This window comes from Talpa occidentalis, unplaced genomic scaffold, assembly GCF_014898055.3.
Source record: "Talpa occidentalis isolate TD23 unplaced genomic scaffold, MPIMG_talOcc4v2.1 talOcc4.17, whole genome shotgun sequence".
NCBI lineage: Eukaryota > Metazoa > Chordata > Mammalia > Eulipotyphla > Talpidae > Talpa > Talpa occidentalis.
In genome coordinates this window covers 56,934,448-56,951,558 of record NW_023601754.1, presented here as the reverse complement: position 1 = coordinate 56,951,558, position 17,111 = coordinate 56,934,448, and the positions used below count along the sequence as shown (strand labels likewise).

The 17,111-nt window shown below is 44.8% G+C and overlaps 1 protein-coding gene across 1 annotated transcript; it reads left to right on the top strand.

Moving 5' to 3' along the window:
- The first annotated feature begins 2,221 nt into the window (after positions 1-2,221).
- LOC119250064 (organic anion transporter 7-like) lies at positions 2,222-15,586 on the top strand. The gene is made up of 10 exons (XM_037517734.2): positions 2,222-2,663; positions 4,038-4,141; positions 6,170-6,324; positions 6,411-6,579; positions 8,019-8,142; positions 11,671-11,786; positions 12,715-12,929; positions 14,170-14,278; positions 14,705-14,908; positions 15,399-15,586. Exons 1-10 carry the CDS (start codon positions 2,262-2,264, stop codon positions 15,460-15,462), a joined length of 1,662 nt encoding a protein of 553 aa, XP_037373631.2. The 5' UTR covers positions 2,222-2,261; the 3' UTR covers positions 15,463-15,586.
- Positions 15,587-17,111: the final 1,525 nt, after the last annotated feature.

Genomic DNA, 17,111 nt, shown 5'->3' with positions numbered 1-17,111 from the left:
TCAATTTTAGCTCACATTCTTTCAAGAAAGAAGAACACTGAAAATCATTATGTCCTGGTTCTTTTGACTTTGGTAGTTCTTTCATTATTTTTTCTCAAGCCAGCAAGAAGAAACCATGTAACATCGTCAACATTTTACATGAAAATTTTCTTAGCTATGTTCAAGTTCACTTTCTACTTCTGACCTATCAGTAGGGAAAGTGCTGTTAAGCTTTCTGCTTCTGTATAATAAGAATCCTCGTTCCTCCCGTTTCTAATAAGCGTTTTCTCACGCTTCTTTGGAAACTTGCTGGCACCAAGTCAACATAAAAACTCTGTGAGTGATTAATTCTGTGAGTGATGTCAGCAAATGGCAAAATAAGAAGCCCCAGCTAAGTCCTCCTTCCCCACAGTTATCAATAAAATGATAAAATACCTCTAAGACATCCAGAAACCAGTTTAAAAATTCTCATACATCAGATGAACAGAAAACCTACCCAGTCAACCAGTCACGTGCATCCTGGCACTCTTCATTCTCTCTGGCCTGTGCCCCACTCCCACACCTCTTCGCGGGGTGCATTTGAGAGAAAACTACCAACTCCCATCTTTTCTGGGAAAGGAAACCAAAAGATTCTGCATACAACTGACTTTTAAGGGCATTGCAAGTGGGACTAGGAGCTGTCTGACCTATATCTAGGTATAAATATGAAGCAAGCCAGCCACGATGACCACCGGGCACCTGAACATTCAACCCCTCAGAGAAATACTAGATGGATTCCCAGGACAGGGATTTGCAGCAGCGTCCACTAGGTATCAATATCACATGTAAACACCAGGGGGAGCTACTGAGTTAAAAAACAACAACAACCAGAAAACCACTTCAAGCAGACTCCACACACAAGCCAGAGAGGGCACATACCAAGAAAAGGCTTGTAGAAGGGACCTCCTTGATGAAACCAAGCTACAAAATCTGGGAGAAGTGGCTGATTCTTCAGCTGCAGAAATCCTCCAAACAAAAAATAAGATATGCAAAGAAATAAAAAATCATGATACATTTAAATGAACCAATGAAATCTCCAGAAACTGAACTAAAGAAAAGAGATATATGACTTGCTAAGGAATTAAAAACCATCATAAAAATGCTCAATGAATTGAAAGAAAACATTGATAGACAACTAACATAAAAATCATGAAAACAGAATATCAAGAGATAGAAACTATGAAAAAATAGAAATTTGGGAATTGAAGAATAGAAAAACTGAATTTAAAAATTTACTGGAGGGACTCAGCAACAGATACATAGATACATCCTATCGGTTCTTTTTCTCTTGAGAACTCTGAGTAGTTGGATGAATGCACCTCCTGTGTCTCTAAAAGGGTGCATTTCAAAGGGGCGTTTTTATGGTATATGAATTAAATTTCAAAAAAAGTAAACATTAATTTTAATCAAAGATTTCGTGCTATTCAAGGCAACATTTACTCCATAGCAAATTGTGTATTTACCCTGTATATAAATGTATATGTATTTATATATCTTTAATATAAATGCATACATAAATATGTGTGTTTATAACATCAGAATATGGTTATTCATTGACCTCTCCCTGACTCGCTAGGCTTTATTTGCATTCCTGGAGCCAGCACAAAAAAGATCTCACAAATATTGTTTCAATGGATCAATAAGATATAAAAATAAGCCTCTATGTGAGTTTGCCACTGGCGGAGTCTTATACCCTCCATCTATCTCTTTTCTGACGCAGTTTCAAGTAACTTGTCAGAATGAGTGGGTGGTCTGACCTCAGCTGCAGGAAGAGGCTCACTTTCCAAAGGAGTAGCTGGAACCTCACTCACTTGTTTTAATTCAACTCAGGGCCTCTCTCATGAACTCTTTCAAGCAAATTTCAGGTTCAAATGAAACATTTACTATCAGTCTTCCCACACAAAAAATCATAAAGCATCTCAACATCCTTCTCAAAAATTTTGCTTTTGAGAAAGAACTATGCACACAGAGCCCCAAGTTCTTTTAGTTGTTTAAGCACAGAGAATGTGCAGGTCGAAGTCCGGCATACGCTGGCCACTGCTGAGTCCAAGACTTCACAAAGTACACGTTTAATAGATTTTAGTCAACTGCTGGAAATACCACAGCGAAATCTTTCTCTCTGTGACTTTCAAGAAAATGCCCGCGCACCTCATCCCCTGCGGGCAGCCGAGGTGAAGCAGAGACTTTGAACTTTCTAGAAATACTCATTTTGCCTCCTCTTGGGGATCCTCTGCTCAGCCCTGATGGCCTTTCATAGCCTCCTGGATGAAGTCGGCAGCCTGGGGAGATTCCAGATACTTCAGATGGTTTTCCTTTGCATCTCCACCTTCCTAGCGTACCCCCACATTCTCCTGGAGAACTTCACGGCCGCCGTCCCCGAGCACCGCTGCTGGGTCCCCATCCTGGACAACCTCACCGCGTCTGCTAATGGCACCGGGGCCCTCAGCCGGGACGCCCTCCTGAGGGTGTCCATCCCCCTGGACTCCAGCCTGAGGCCCGACAAGTGCCGCCGCTTCGTCCACCCGCAGTGGCAGCTGCTGCGGCTGAACGGGACGGTCCCCGCCGGCCGCGAGCCCGCCACGGAGCCGTGCCTGGACGGCTGGGTGTACGACCGCAGCGCCTTCCCCGCCACCATCGTGAGCCAGGTGAGAGGCCCCGCGGGCCGCCAGGAGGAGCGGGCGGGGTTGGTTTAGGGACCCCCTGGGGGTGAGCGGGGTTCGGGCTCCGGCGGGCACTGCGCCCCTTCTCCGTTTGTAACAGGGAACAGGGTGGTACCCAGGAAAGGGGGAAGTTCCTTGCCCCACCCAAGGGAGGGTGGAGCTGAGCAGGGAGAGGAGAAGCTGCAAAGGAGACTGAGGAAGGAAGGAAGCAGGATGGAGCCAGAAGGAGCCCTGGAGGAGGCGCATGGAGCAGGGAGACACGTGAAGAAGCTGCGCTTGTCTTTTGGTTGTGGACTGGGTGACACAGATGTGGGTGAGACCCGTGGGGAGGTGACCATGGCAGCATTTATCTTGATTTTGATTTTGCTCTTTTCCTTCTGGGCTTGTCTGGTTGTTTCTGACCCTTTTCTGTGGGTCCCCACTGGAAGATGCTTTAGACTTGTAGCAGGCTTTGGGGCCTTGCTCTGGCCCAATCCCATTTGGATGGACTTTTACCCACGAGGGGACGGGTCACTTTGGGTGCTTGATTTAGAAACTATATTCTTTGCCTTTCCTGTATTGTTTCCTAATTGTATTAAAGTTCCTTCCCATTAAAGTCTCATGTTTTGTGTTGATGTGGCGGATGGCAGAACCCATTTAGAACAGGCAGGTTTGCAGGGTTTGGGCTGCCCCTCTCCCTGCCCTATAACACGTTCAGCGAGCAGGGATGCTTCTCCATCGAATGCCAGGAGCCTGCTTGGATAATGAGACTAATGAATCAAAAAACAAGCACGAACCCCTCCATCATCTATTCTTAGGAGGACCAAGTTAGGCAAGTACCATGCAGGTGGTCCTTGACTTTAGATGGTTTGATTAAAAATGATGGGCGTGGGTGGAGGCCCTGGTGCATTCCCTCAGGACGCTGGGTGGAACGGTCAGCGTTTTCAACTTGAGGATGTATTTAACGTTGCATGGATTCATCTGGATGTAACCCCGCAGTTAAGGAGTGGAAGGTATGAATAATGTTAAAATTGTTGTGCTAGGGCAATGGTGTTCAGCCTTTGGTAGGAAATTTAAAACGGCTGGGGGTCTGATAAAACAAAATTTTAAAAAAGTCTAGCCTAGGCACTAACCCGAACCACCCAGTGCAGAGTAAAACCAGACATTGGGTTTAGGGAAGGCTTCCTTGAGGAAGTGATGTTTAAGCTGAAACTTGAATGAGAAAAGGTCAACTAATGCAGACAAAGAAAGCTAGAAAGAGTGAAAAGGGGACGGGAATGCTGAATTTTGCAAGTTATGTTAAGGGGGATTAGGTGTTATTTCCCCTGAGGAGTTACAAGCTGCCCTGGGGCTTCCATTGCTGATTTCCTTCTCTTCCAGTGGGACCTGGTATGTGACTCTCAATCACTGAGCTCAGTGGCCAAATTCCTGTTCATGGCTGGCGTGCTGTTGGGAAGCCTCATATGTGGTCACTTATCAGACAGGTGAGTCCCTCTCCAGCGTGGCTCTCTTTGTTCTCGAGAATTTTCATCAGCTGCTAAATCATTCATTCACTAAGAACTATTTCTTGCAAGTTAAACTTTCCTGGAGTTGACTTGGTCCCAGAGACATAGAAATAAAAACTGAGCATTAATTGGTGTGGTGAGTGACAATTTGTCGGCACTGAGCGCTAAGTACAAGACCCGGAAATGAATCTCCATCAGCTCTGGAGGTGCTCCAGGCAGGATTTCAGGGGAGGCGCCATCACATGTGGTTTAGAAATACAAGAGTTACTATAGGACCAGAAAGATGTTTCGTCACGTGGGAGCCCACTTCTTTCACTGCATGAATTTTCATACCCTTGTTGCCAGCCTTGGCTAGGATCTCATTCAAGCTCTCATTCCCCACAGAAACACTGGAAAACAAAGAAGTACACTGTCTAAATTAACTTTGTCAGAGCTCTGAAAAATAGTCAGGGATATACAGGAACCAAGCAATTGCCCAATTGAGAAGAGTCATCCTAAAAATAGATTTTTACTCAGTCTTGCCCCATCCCCATCATACTACACAACAAATTTGGTCTTGAAGTGACAGCCTGGTTCTCATTTACTTTTCTCAAACCAAAGGACCAAAAAGAGTGTATTTGAAAATATCATGCACATACAATCTAACCTGTCTGAAGGTAGATATGACAAAGGGCACTCATCTCTGATGGACGGACTTGAATCCCAGGCAGGAACCTCGCACTGCTGCCAAAAACTGCAATGTTATTAAAGACCTACAGATACTAGGGCAAGAAATTCATGCTAAAAACACACATTAAGCTATTTAATGTGGTAGACAGGGAGGATGCATGTTCAAAATAGACCTGATAATTTATCTTTTTTATAGCTGAGTAATATTCCATTGTGTATATAGACCACATTCCAAATCTGCTGTCTTTGGACAATTATGGCCATTGTAAACAGTGCTGCCAAAAACATAGGAGGGCACAAATCCCTTCAAATTAGTGTTTTTGCATTCTTTGGGTAGGATATTATGCTGAGCAAAATAAGTCAGAAAGGAAAAAGGCAAAGACAGGGTGGTGTCACTTATATGTGGAATATAGAAAAACAAAACAAAGTGTCATAAAACCATATCGATAACAAGCCCTGTTAGGGGGGAAAGGATGTCCTAAAGCCAATCCCATACAGGCTTTGTGGACAGGCCAAAGCCAAAGACACTGGGAACTCCAAATCCCATCACCACCAAAGGGAAGGTGGCTGGGGCCTGAGGGTGGGGTTAAGCAGCCAGGTTGGTATAAAGCCAGCACGTGGGCTTTGGAGGGGGTTCCCCATTTTGGCTCTCAGCCAGCTCGCAGCATCCGGCCAGCTCTGAGAGTGCCTTTGGGTTTCCAGGTCGGCGGATCAGGTAGGACACATTAAAGACTTTATTTCCCTTTTTTCTCCCTGAGTTGTACATTTTCCTTATTTCCTTTTCCCTTGTAAATAAACCTTTTATTAACTTTTGTGTGTGCCTGTAGTGGAGTATTAATAAGTCCCTTTTCAACTCGCCGGTGAGGACCCACAACCAGGCAACCCGTTCAATATTGGGGCTGCCCTATAACAGCTCTAGAAATCTGACTATAGAATTGAGGCTTCCAAGAAGTGGGTGGGGGGGATAGGAGAGGCAAAGTGTGGAGGGTGCCCAATGGACTGTGGTGGGGGATGGTGAGTGTGGTGTGGTAACACACATCTGAAGGGTGTGACCTAGTATCATATGCAGGGCTGCAAACGATTGTTACCTCAATAAAATGATTAAAATTTTAAAAAGAACTTCAACTTTCACCTTGGATTGATCCCTGCTTCACAGGAAATCTTCGTAAGACTTCAATGAGTGTCCCAGTAGAAAGCCAATGTGCAAACATTGAGAGGACTCCTGGGACTCAAGGTTGCTTCAGAGATCTGCTGCAATGATCCATTTATTCTTTATGGGTTCAAAATGCTTTCACTTTTGCTAATTTTCATTCAGTCGACCCCTGTGCTCTTTCTCAGGCTTGGCAGGAAGTTGGTGATCAGATGTTGTTTCCTCCAGCTCGCCATCTCTGGCACTTGTACAGCCTTTGCTCCCAACTTCTTCATCTACTGCTTCCTGCGCTTCTGGGCTGGGTTTTCTACCACAAGTATCCTGACAAATTGTAGTATGCTCAGTAAGTCAACACTTTAGTTTCTTCAACATTTTCCAAGCCTTGATTTTGAATCTGAAATCCAAAAGTCTGTCTGTGTTTTCTTTTAGTGGTAGAATGGATGGTGCCCAAATACCAAGCCATGAGTACGATGCTGTCAATCTCTGTGGGTAGTCTGGGGCAGATGTCCCTGGGAGGCCTGGCCTTTGCATGTCAAGACTGGATCACCCTCCAGCTAGTGATGTCTATACCATTCTTTGTCTTACTTCTGCCCACAAGGTATGCATCTTTTTGCCTTAGTCTGTGGCATCCATCCTGGGATGAGAAGGTACATGGAACTCTGTCTGGTCTTGATCTATTTCTGAGCATGTACTTTCCAGGTATGTTCCCTATGTGCAATTTGAGAAGCAGAATCGGTAGAGTTTGCCAGATAAATTTTAGAACACTGAATTAAATTTGAATTTAAGATCTTTGTAAAATTATATTCCAAATATTTCAAGACAGATAATTATATTGGTAAGTAGTCATGGTTTATGATTTCTACTGAATGTTTAGTGTTTGTATTTTTATTCACTAACTAGATTTTCTAAAGGGTGTTCCTTTATGTTAGAATTTCAGGTAAAGAACAAATAACTGTTTTGTATCAATAGGTCTAGAATATTGCTTGGACATAGTTATAATAAAAATTATATACTATGTATGAAATTCAAATTTAATTAGACACACTAGTTAAATCAGCACCTGAAAGACAGGAATAACAACAAAAGTATGTTCTGAGTTTTTCTGAGTCTTTTCCTCCTTGCTGCAAAGGCTGAACAGTGTTATAGAAAGAGAATTGCTACAAAAATCTTTTCTCTGTAGCGAAAAACATTTGAAGATTAGATCCATTACAATCTGTGTATGTGTATGGCTTTGCCAATAGTTATATGATGATGATATGGGTAATTTTCATTTTTATAGGTGATTTTGGAGAGAGGGAGAGGATGCACAATATGACTTCTCCAATCTCTTTCCAAGTCAAATGATTCATATCATTGATTCTATACATACTCTTCCGCCTTTGTGTAAAAGTCTCAAGAGTGCCTATTACATTTCTTCTCTAAGAAGATTCGGTGGTAGAAGCCTCTATGAGTCTGCTGCAGCTAGATGATCACAGATACAGTGCAGGGGGATGCCTTCTTTCAGGGGAGGAGTGTTCTCCGTCAGGCCATATGCTGTGTCACTTTATCTTCAGAGCAATTCTACATAGCACAACCTCTTCATCACACAGAGAAGTGAAGCAGACAACAACCAGTCCGGTAGGCAGAATCCACCCCAGCTGCTAGGAGCGGGAGCAAGTCCAGTCTATGCAAGGATCCCCTGTCCATAGCCATGAAAGGGTGTTTATTACCGGGAGAGCATGTTATGAGTGTCCCCACAAGGGCTTTGGCCCAGGTTTGTACAGGTGAGTGCCCCTCACACTCCAGCTTCATGCACTCCCTGGTGAAATCACTTCTAAGTAAGAATGGGGTCCATGCGACTGGGGTCTGCTGCGCTCCCAGCAGTGAGGGCGCATTGCAGGGAGAAGTGTTCCAGTTAGATCCAAGAGGACATAAGGCCACATTTCTTGGTATAGCCCCAAACGGTTGCAGGTATTAGGTTGGGGGAAGGCATCTCTGGACAAAGGTTATATAAAAAATAAGCAAATAAGTGTTAACTGCTCCTCCGTCTTGGAGCAGGTGGCTGATGGAGTCTGCTCGGTGGCTGATTATCACCAACAAACTCGACAACGGCTTACAGGTGCTTAGGAAAGTTGCACAAATAAATGGAGTAAAGAATGCGGATGATACTCTAACCATGGAGGTGAGGAGCATGGGCCTCGGGATGTGAGGTTACGGGATGTGAGGACTTGAAGTGATGTTTTTTCAAAGAAAACATACAAATAGCCAATAGGTGTATGAAACAGTACTCAGGGTCACGTATCGCCAGGGAAATCAAATCAAAACCACAATGAGATATCACAGGACACAGGCTAGGGAGGCTGTTATCAACACGAGGGGTAACAAACATTTGCAAGGGAACCCTCAGACACTGTTGGTGGAGATGTACTTGGTCCAGCCATTATGGAAAACAACATAACTGTGCCTGAAAATATTAAAAACAGAGCTACCATTCTAGCGATTCCACTCCTGGGTGTATTGCCAAAGGAAATGAAACAAGTTTCTCGAAGAAACATGTGCTCACCCACAGTAACTGGGCACTGGTCACGATAGCTGAGACCTGGAAATAAATGTCCTTCAATGGTTGAATGGATAAATAAAATTATGATTGTTATTATTATATCAACATATTATTCCAACTGGACAAAAAGGAAATCCTGCCATTTGCAACAGCAGGGATTAACCTGGAGGGCACACGCTGAAGAAACAGGTAGAGAACTGCAAATACTGCACACTATTGTTTGTATGTAGAATCTTTAAAAAAAAGATAAAAGTTGACTTCGCAGAAACAGAATAGAATGATGGTTACCAGGGCTCAGGGGGAAGGGAAAATGGGGAACTATAGTCAAAAAGTGCAAACTTTCATTCACAAGAAGGGTAAGCCCTGGGGTGTGGTGAAGCTCATGGTGACTATAGTAATGGGGGGTACGTGCATGAACGTCACTGAGAGCACATCTTGAGTATTCTTAACAGACACATCCCCCCCAAAGTTTGAGTATTCTTAACAGACACATGCCTCCCAAAGTGTGGCAGCCACGCACAGCTCGCCGTGGAGGGATGTGTTCATTTTCTTGCTCTTGCTCACAGTCCAACATCACTCCCCCTGTATCTGACCCTCCCGCCTCCCTCTCCTACACTTTCTCCTCCCCTTCCCCTTCCCTTCCAAATTGCTCCCTGACAACTTGGTGACAGGTGCTATGGCAGGCAGGGGGCGAAAGCCCACTGTTTCTCTCTTCAGGCAGGCAACACTCAGGTCAGGGGGCTTGTGTGGGGCAAAGCGAAGAGTGGAGTGTGACCAGCAGCGAGAGAAAGGCCAGCAGCATGCACTGAGGGGTGGTCAGGGTCAGCGTCTGACCGCCCCTCAGCGGTGGGTCTGTCCAGAGTGGGTCTTGGAGGTGACAGCTGAACTGGCCAGGTTTAAAGGGGCCAGGGGAGCGACCGGCTTTGTACAGAGCGGTGCAAGTGACCTCCGAGGGGGTGAGCCAGTGGGGTTTTGGTAAATGTCGAACACTCAGCACTCCAAAGGATGGGAAATTAGAGTCCAAAATTGTTAACAATTGCCAATTTCGGGGGTAGGAATACTTCCATCAGAGTGGATTTCAAGGCACCATCAGGATGTCAACAGGTTCACAAATTTTCTAAAGGCTTAACAAAGGGCTCTTGGAAGATGCAATGACAAAGGCCAGTGGCTACCCCGACACACCGCAGGGGGCAAGACAAGAGGGTGGTGTTTGGCACAAGTGCTTTTTTAATAGGACAAGATGGAAAATTTCTAGAGAAAGATGCATTTAAAATATAAAAATCCAGCAAGTTCCCCTTTGAACATGGGTCTCCTCTGCCCTGAGTGGGGAGCACCCCACCAGAGGAGATAAGCCCCTGGAGTGCTGAAGGTCGGCTGCCATCCTTTGCCCGAGCAGCTTCACCTCTCCGTCTGCTCATGGGGTTTGAAGAGCAGCCTCACAGGCACTGCAGCCCCCCCATCCCTTGCCCCAGGCCAGGTCTCAGGGCTTCTTGGAGGCCATTCTCACAGCACCAACCCCCATGGTGGCCTGCGGTCATCAGTTCTCATGCGGGAGACGAGGAGTCTCTCCGTGACCTCTCTCCCAAAATTCCAGTATCTTTGCAACTGAAAGGACATTCTTGGCCTTGTAGTGTTACAGGGCAAGGTGAGGAGCACCCCAAAACCCCCAAAGCTGCCCACTCTAAATAGGTTCTGCCATCTGCTGCCTCAAAACGAAATATTCTCTAGTGCATAAGACCATTAATGGAAAAGAACTTTAATACAATTTGTGTGTATTAAAAGGCAAAGAATATAGTTTCCAAATCAAGCTCCCAAAGTTACCCCTCCCCTCGTGGGTAAATGCCCAGCCACACAGGGCTGGACCAAAGCAGGGCCATTGAGACCCAAAAGCCTACCACGAGTCTAAGGCACCTTCTGGGGGGACCCATAAAAAAGCGGCAGAGGGGCCCAGCACTTCTGCAACAAAAGGAGCAAAGTCAAGTTCAACCATTGTTGACCCCACGGGTCTCTCACCCACGTCTGTTCACCCAGCCCAGGACCAAGAAGCAAGTGCAGCTTCTTCACATGTCTCTGCTCCACATGGCTCTTCCAGGTCTCCTGCTGGCTCCCCATCCTACTTCTGTCCTTCCTCCAGTCTCCTGCAGCCTCTCCCCACCCTGCTCAGCTCCACCTTTCCTTGGGTGGGGCAGGGAACCTGGAACCGCCCCTTTCCCTGGGGACCACCCTGTTACAGTAGGTCTTCAGTTAGGGAGGGCTTTCCTTTCTCTGAAGCCCCCCACCTCTCTGTGGAATTCTCCCAGTGAGCGTCACAGGACTGTTTCTCTTGTAGAGGTGGGGTGAGGATGGAGCTGATAGTCTTTTAATAATTAATAAGCGCAAAAGCTGTCCTGGCTGCAAATTAACAGGCGCATCTGTGACCTCATGTATGGCCTAGGAAATTCTGGTAGTGAGCCATTATTTTTGTCTTCCTAAACTTCCTTATCTACTCCCAGTTCTGCTACTCCTGATTCTCCTACTCCATATTCTCCTATTTATTCATCTGTTCATTCTTCCTTTGAATGCCAAGGAAATGGAGGACTGGAGATAACCTGTTCCCTCCCTCAAGGCATACACCTGGCTTGTGACACCAGGGACAAATCATATGACACCAACATCTCCCCTGATTTTGTCCTCAGAGGTGATTCTGGGCATCTCATTCATGAGGCACAGCCTGCCAAGATTTCTCTGAAAGAAGCTGATTCAAGAACCAAGGGGAAAAAAAAGCTCTCAGGGTATTACCCTGTTACTCTCCTTATTTTCTCTACCAAGAGCTCTAGTTACCAGCCAGCCCCAGTTGTCAGCCCTTTGCCTGCCCCGTGATAGAAGTGAAGATTTGGACAATGATCCAAGTAATCTCCTTTGCTTTCCTTATCTAACTCTGAGACCTGCACACTCCTTTGCGGTCCTGCAACAAACTGAGTCTCAGATCAAAATTCCTTGTCAAACATCATTTCCCCTCAGGGCCCTTTAGCTCCATAAATCGCTTTCCTGCCACTTGTACACCAGTCAGTGCCTCCTTGTCTGTATTTTGTTGTAGACAAATGGAGGGTGTCTCTCCTCACCTCCCTTACCTGCCAATTTGTGGCAACTGACTGTTTCTTGCTGTTGAAGGTCTTGAGATCCTCCATGCAGGAGGAGTTGGAGATGATGCAGAAAAGATATTCTGTGCTTGACCTGTTCCGAACACCCAACATGCGGAAAAGGGTCTGTGTCCTGTCTTTTGTGAGGTAGGCGTCTCAGCGCGCGTGGGGAGGGTCAAAATAATGGAGGTGTGAATCTAGTCCTCCCCCAAGGTACAACGTGCTGTCGGGACAGATTTGAGGTTGAACAGGAGGGAGCTGGAAAGATCATTGTCATATTTGGAGGTGGCCAAAGGGGCTGAAAAGACTGACAAGGCTGTAATGTCCCCTTAGGAGTTTGCTGTCGTATCACCCCCTGGGCTCGTCCCTGGAGGGGACTCTGAGCTGCCAGAAGGCACTCAGTTTCTTCATTTCCAGTTTCTTCATTTATTTGCTTCCATCTTAACTAAGGTCAAGTTACAAACATCAAAGTGCTCAGGTGCATGCAACTCAATGAATATTTCCACATGTAAACATATAACCAAGATTAAGTTAGAGAAAAAATTGAAAGCCCTAGAGGGCCCTGTCTTAGGTTTACAACAACAAAACTCTCTACCTTCCAGGGGAAAAAAAAAGTTATAATTATGACCTCTATCATCATACAATTATTTTATGGTAATTTTTTTGAAGATTTATTTTATTTATTTATGCATACGAGAGCTGGAGTGTGGGCCAGAGTTGGGGTGAGAGGATTCTCTAGAGCCAGCATGGGGAGCAGAACAGGCAGATCTACTGAAACACACTGCTGAGGGGAGCAGCAGGCTTGACAGGAGAGGTCTGCTGCACCATGCGGGTCAGCTCCCTGACAGGGGATCGAACTCGTTTTGCAGTGGCTGGCAATAGCTTGATAGTTCTGAGGCTTCAACCCCTGCACCACCAGGCCCTATTTTATGGTAGTTTTAAAATCTTAACATTGCAAAAAAAAACCTTATTCCACCAAACAGACCATGCATTTCTCCTTTATCACCATCCCCGCTGCAGTGTGTAGGGTGCACGGTCTAAGCCTTATCACACATGTCTTCTTTGTTCATCATAGATTTACTAGCTTCCTGCCTCTTTTTGGCCTGAGTCTCAACCTCCAGCAAGTGGGAAGCCACATTTTCCTGGTCCAGGTTCTCTTCGGTGGAGTTTCCCTCCCAGCCAATTACATCGCACTTTTGATTCTGAATTGCCTGGGCCGGAGACTCAGCCAGGCACTTTTCATGTTCCTGGAGGGCGTCTCCATTCTGAGCATGATCTTTGTGCCTCAAGGTGAGGAAAGAGCAGCATGTCTTCCCCTCATTTCTCATGAAGTGTGCTGGTTAGACGTATTCGAAGCCAGAAGGAAATGGAGATTGTGTTTTGATCATCCCTCCAGCCTTTAAGTGGCTGGAAAAAGAGCCAGCGGTCAGTTAAGGCTGGCTGCAATTCCGGATGTATCCATTAAATTCGAAGCTGGGTCATTTGCCCCAACAGTTTCTCTAGGACAGCAGCCGATCACTTACTTTTGGCCAATCACGCTTAATACAGCAAGCACGGATGACCCTTCTCATCCAATGGCAGGTGACACGCAACACTGTCACCTCTGTGTCCCGGCTCCTTATTAGTGCAGCTTCCTGTTTCTGCTGCAACTATTAGGGTCACCATGACTGCTAGTCTGCTTTAGGGCCATCACCTTGACTTCAAGAAAACAAAAATCCCTTGTAGTCAGGGAGAGAGAAGAATGCAGTAAGAACAGGCCCTGAGCAACTCAGAATCTCCCTTAGAATCAGTTTTACTGACTTCAATGATTATACGTAATACAGAGAGGACCTGGAGTGACCACACTGCCCCCAGCTCCTGTGAAGTTGTGCTTCTGACATGACCTTTGGTGGGGGCAGTTCTCCTCAGCGCAAGGATCAGCCATGGTGCCAGGTGGCCGCCTGACCCGGAGCCTCCTCCATCTTTGCAAGGCTCTTGTGGAATTTTTTTCAATTAGATAGGAACTCTGAAACTTTCCTTCAGTGGTTTCCAATGTTAGATATTTTTTTTCCCTGACAAAGGTCCTTATTCTCACTATTTGAATATTATTCTAAACCTAACTACTCTCCTCATTGTCCATTAACACAGGACCTCTGCCCTTTAATTAATCTCTTCCACAGTATTAGTCCTGGGTGAATCCTGCACTGAGGTGACAGGTGCGTCTTACGTCCCTCAGCAGCCGCCCACGTGGAGTCCTTTGTCCCCTGTGCGGGGTCAGAGGAGACACAGAACGGAATTAAGAGGGAGCCTCCTGGACCATCCTTTTCTAGAAAATCTTAGATATTCAGGAATAGTTGATTAAATAACATGTAAGTCATACTATGTAGGTAAGTCACATTTCTAGCAATTAGCCACTGCAGGTTTTCAGCCTCTCAGCAGTTCCTCTACACAGGTGTTTATACTCGCAGGCATCTCCACTAGGGTAATTTGGGGGATGCTTGCTAGTTCCTTCAGTTCAGATTTCCTGAGTCTGTCTGATCTTCCTCTCCAGAAATGCAGACCATGCGCATGGCTCTGTCAGCCTTCGGAGTAGGCATTTCCTATGCCTTGATGACCAGCGTTATCACCCATTCCACTGAACTGCTCCCCACTATAATCAGGTACAAATCTCCCAGGCGCTCAGACAGAGCTTTTCCAGTGAATGAGCAGTTAATGGAAGAAAGCCAAGGGTGATTGGTTATCAAAAGTAGCCCATCAAAATAACAATTTATAGGCAAAATTTATAGAAAGTTGATTTCTGTCCAGGGTTACATCCTTTGACATGGTATCTCCTAGAATCTTCTGAAGTGTACAAAGGCAGGTGCAATGAGGAACAGTATTTTGTATGTGATGAAATTGTCTTCATGCACTTAACGCACTTCAGCTTGAAAAAATTGCTAGCAAATAGAGAAAATTTCAAAAGCAGAAGTATGTTGTCAACCTTCCACACTGTTGTGGTATCTCCTATAATCAAAGCAAAATAGCAAATCACAAGTTACTTGTTTAGATTTCTACCAGATTTTTAGTATTGTTATTTGCTCCTCAAGGGCGACAGCTGCAGGCATCCTGGGAATTTGGGGTAGTGTTGGGGCAGCCGTGGCCCCCCTGGTGATGATCCTGGTGGTGTACTCTCCCTACGTGCCCTGGATCATCTATGGAGCCCTCCCCCTCCTCACTATCCCTGTTATCCTCCTCCTGCCTGAAACCAAGAACCGGCCCCTGCCTGACTCCATCCAGGAAGTGGAGAACATGTGAGTCTCCCCGCTGTGGCTTCCTTGGGGACTGTGAGTTACTGACCAGGGATGAGGAAGGAGGAACATGCGTGAGACCAGGTCACTGTGCCCCCACAGGCCTGGTCCTGAGCTACCTGCATGGGTCAGTGCCTGAGGTTTCAGAATCTCCTCTCCCGCCCCACAGTGACATCACAGCACGTTCCCCCTCCCACCCACCCCCAGATCCTCTTGTCCACACACCCCTCTGCACAGACCTGTCAGTTTAGAGGCCAAGAGCCCAGCACAGGGTGCCCGCTGTGGTAGGTATCCAGGGTGAGAGTGGAAAGTGCCAGAGCTGCCCGGACCCTGGCCTGCATCTGGGGCTTCTTCAGCCAATTAACTCCCACACTCAGGGCGGAGGCCACACTTGTGCCAGAGCTGGCTCTCAAGAATGAAGGACATATGTGCTTGTTTGATGTCTTTCCATTTTTTTGTGTTAATTTGTTTTTTGGATTCATTGTGTTTTTAGCAGGAGTAAAGCATCAAGAAAAACAAAGCAGGATGTTACCTCCACGAAAGTGACACAGTTTTAAGGAATTCCAGGAACTGCTGATCAAAGAGCTAAATAAAGGAAGAAACCAAGATAATGCCTAGATATGAGGAAAATTAGAAAAATAAATAAAAACAAAAACATATAGTGGACAAAGTGAGCCCTTTCTTCAAGTACAGTTCTAAATTATGAAATAGAAAATGACTGTGATTGATCATAATAAGAAATGTGAAGAAAATCATATTTTAAAAGGACTTAGAATATTTGTGTAATTGTAGACAGGTAGCTAGTATTTTTTTTAATAGAAAGCCTGAATAGTACTAAAATATAACAATTCTTCCCCCAGTTAGATGGAATAATCAACATACTAGTCACAACGAAAAAGCACATAATTTTGAAAGAATTAGAAAAAATAGCTATTGTTTACCTAGAAATAAACGGTAAACAAAAAACATGGTGTGCATGCTGGGGAGAGCTGTTTACCGTGGGGTGACATAAGCTGGACTTTATTTTGTAGCCATGATAGTCAAAAAAGTAACCACAGATGTGTTTACATATCAAAGGAAGTTCAGAAACAGATTATAGTAGATGCTGCACCTCCTCCTGCAGTGACCTCTAGGAATCCCTAGGTCCGGCTGGACAACCAGCGCGCAGGAGGAGAACAGCAAAAACCGCCTGAAGACATAGATAAGACGGAAGCTTGTTGAAAGATAACGACCACCAGGAGCCACTACAGGAATGCTGTCCGCACGGAAACTTATCTCACCTTCTCTAGACCCACAAACTTTATTCTAATACAACTGTCTCTCTAAAATCTTTTCTCTTTCTCTGTTTAAAAGGTCATTGGTTTGCCGATTAAAAAAGAACATATGAAATCTAATAACTAGGCTGATTCAAATGAAACGTTACTAAACTCTGTGTATTAATAGAACTGCTAGCTTAATAATTTCTCTGTTGTATACTTAGCCTAGTTTGTATTAATCTAAATGATAAAAATATTACATTGTGAAAAGTAAAATTCACCCGTGTTAATTAATAGTAATAGTGAGTAGTTAAAACAAAAAGTAATCATATAAAACAAAAAGAAAAATTAATAGCCTAACTACTTAGGAATGCGCCTGGGTCCAGATGTAAATCACTGCCCTGTCAATGATAAGCTAAACCTATAAGCAAGCTGATTTCTTCACTGATGTTTGCCATTCCTATGCTTTTAGAAAACATATATATACTGGTCACCAACTCAAATAAAATTACACTCAGATTTTCACTCTTGAAGTGTGTCTGTTTGTCATTTCTTTAACCGAATCCCTGACCACCCTGCGCAGTCTCTCAACCCTGAGACAGCCTCATCGCTCACTGCTGTGCTGGTCCGCGGCAAGTAGACATATCTCTGAATAATATAATTTTATCATCAGAAATCACTAGACAAGATAAAGGATTATGCAACAAATAGTATAATGATTCAAAAGTAAATAACTAATCATATGATTTCATACCCTAAACCAAAAAAATACTCTACTTGGATAAGGAGTTATATAGACCAAATAAACCACAATTTTAAATAGAAAACTTGCCTACAAAATCTTGATGTAAAACTATGTTCTGAATAGTAAGGCTTATGACAGAAATGTAAAGATGGATATTTTTGACTAATACTCATGTAAAACCTCTGTTGGAAAAACCTTAACAATC

What these genes read in the sequence shown, in the direction of transcription:
- LOC119250064 (XM_037517734.2), top strand. Translation starts at nt 2,262, where the DNA reads ATGGCCTTTCATAGCCTCCTGGATGAAGTCGGCAGCCTGGGGAGATTC. An exon ending in CCGCCACCATCGTGAGCCAG is followed by an intron (nt 2,664 to 4,037) that starts GTGAGAGGCCCC and finishes CTTCTCTTCCAG; the next exon opens with TGGGACCTGGTATGTGACTC. An exon ending in ATCCAGGAAGTGGAGAACAT is followed by an intron (nt 14,909 to 15,398) that starts GTGAGTCTCCCC and finishes TTGTGTTTTTAG; the next exon opens with CAGGAGTAAAGCATCAAGAA.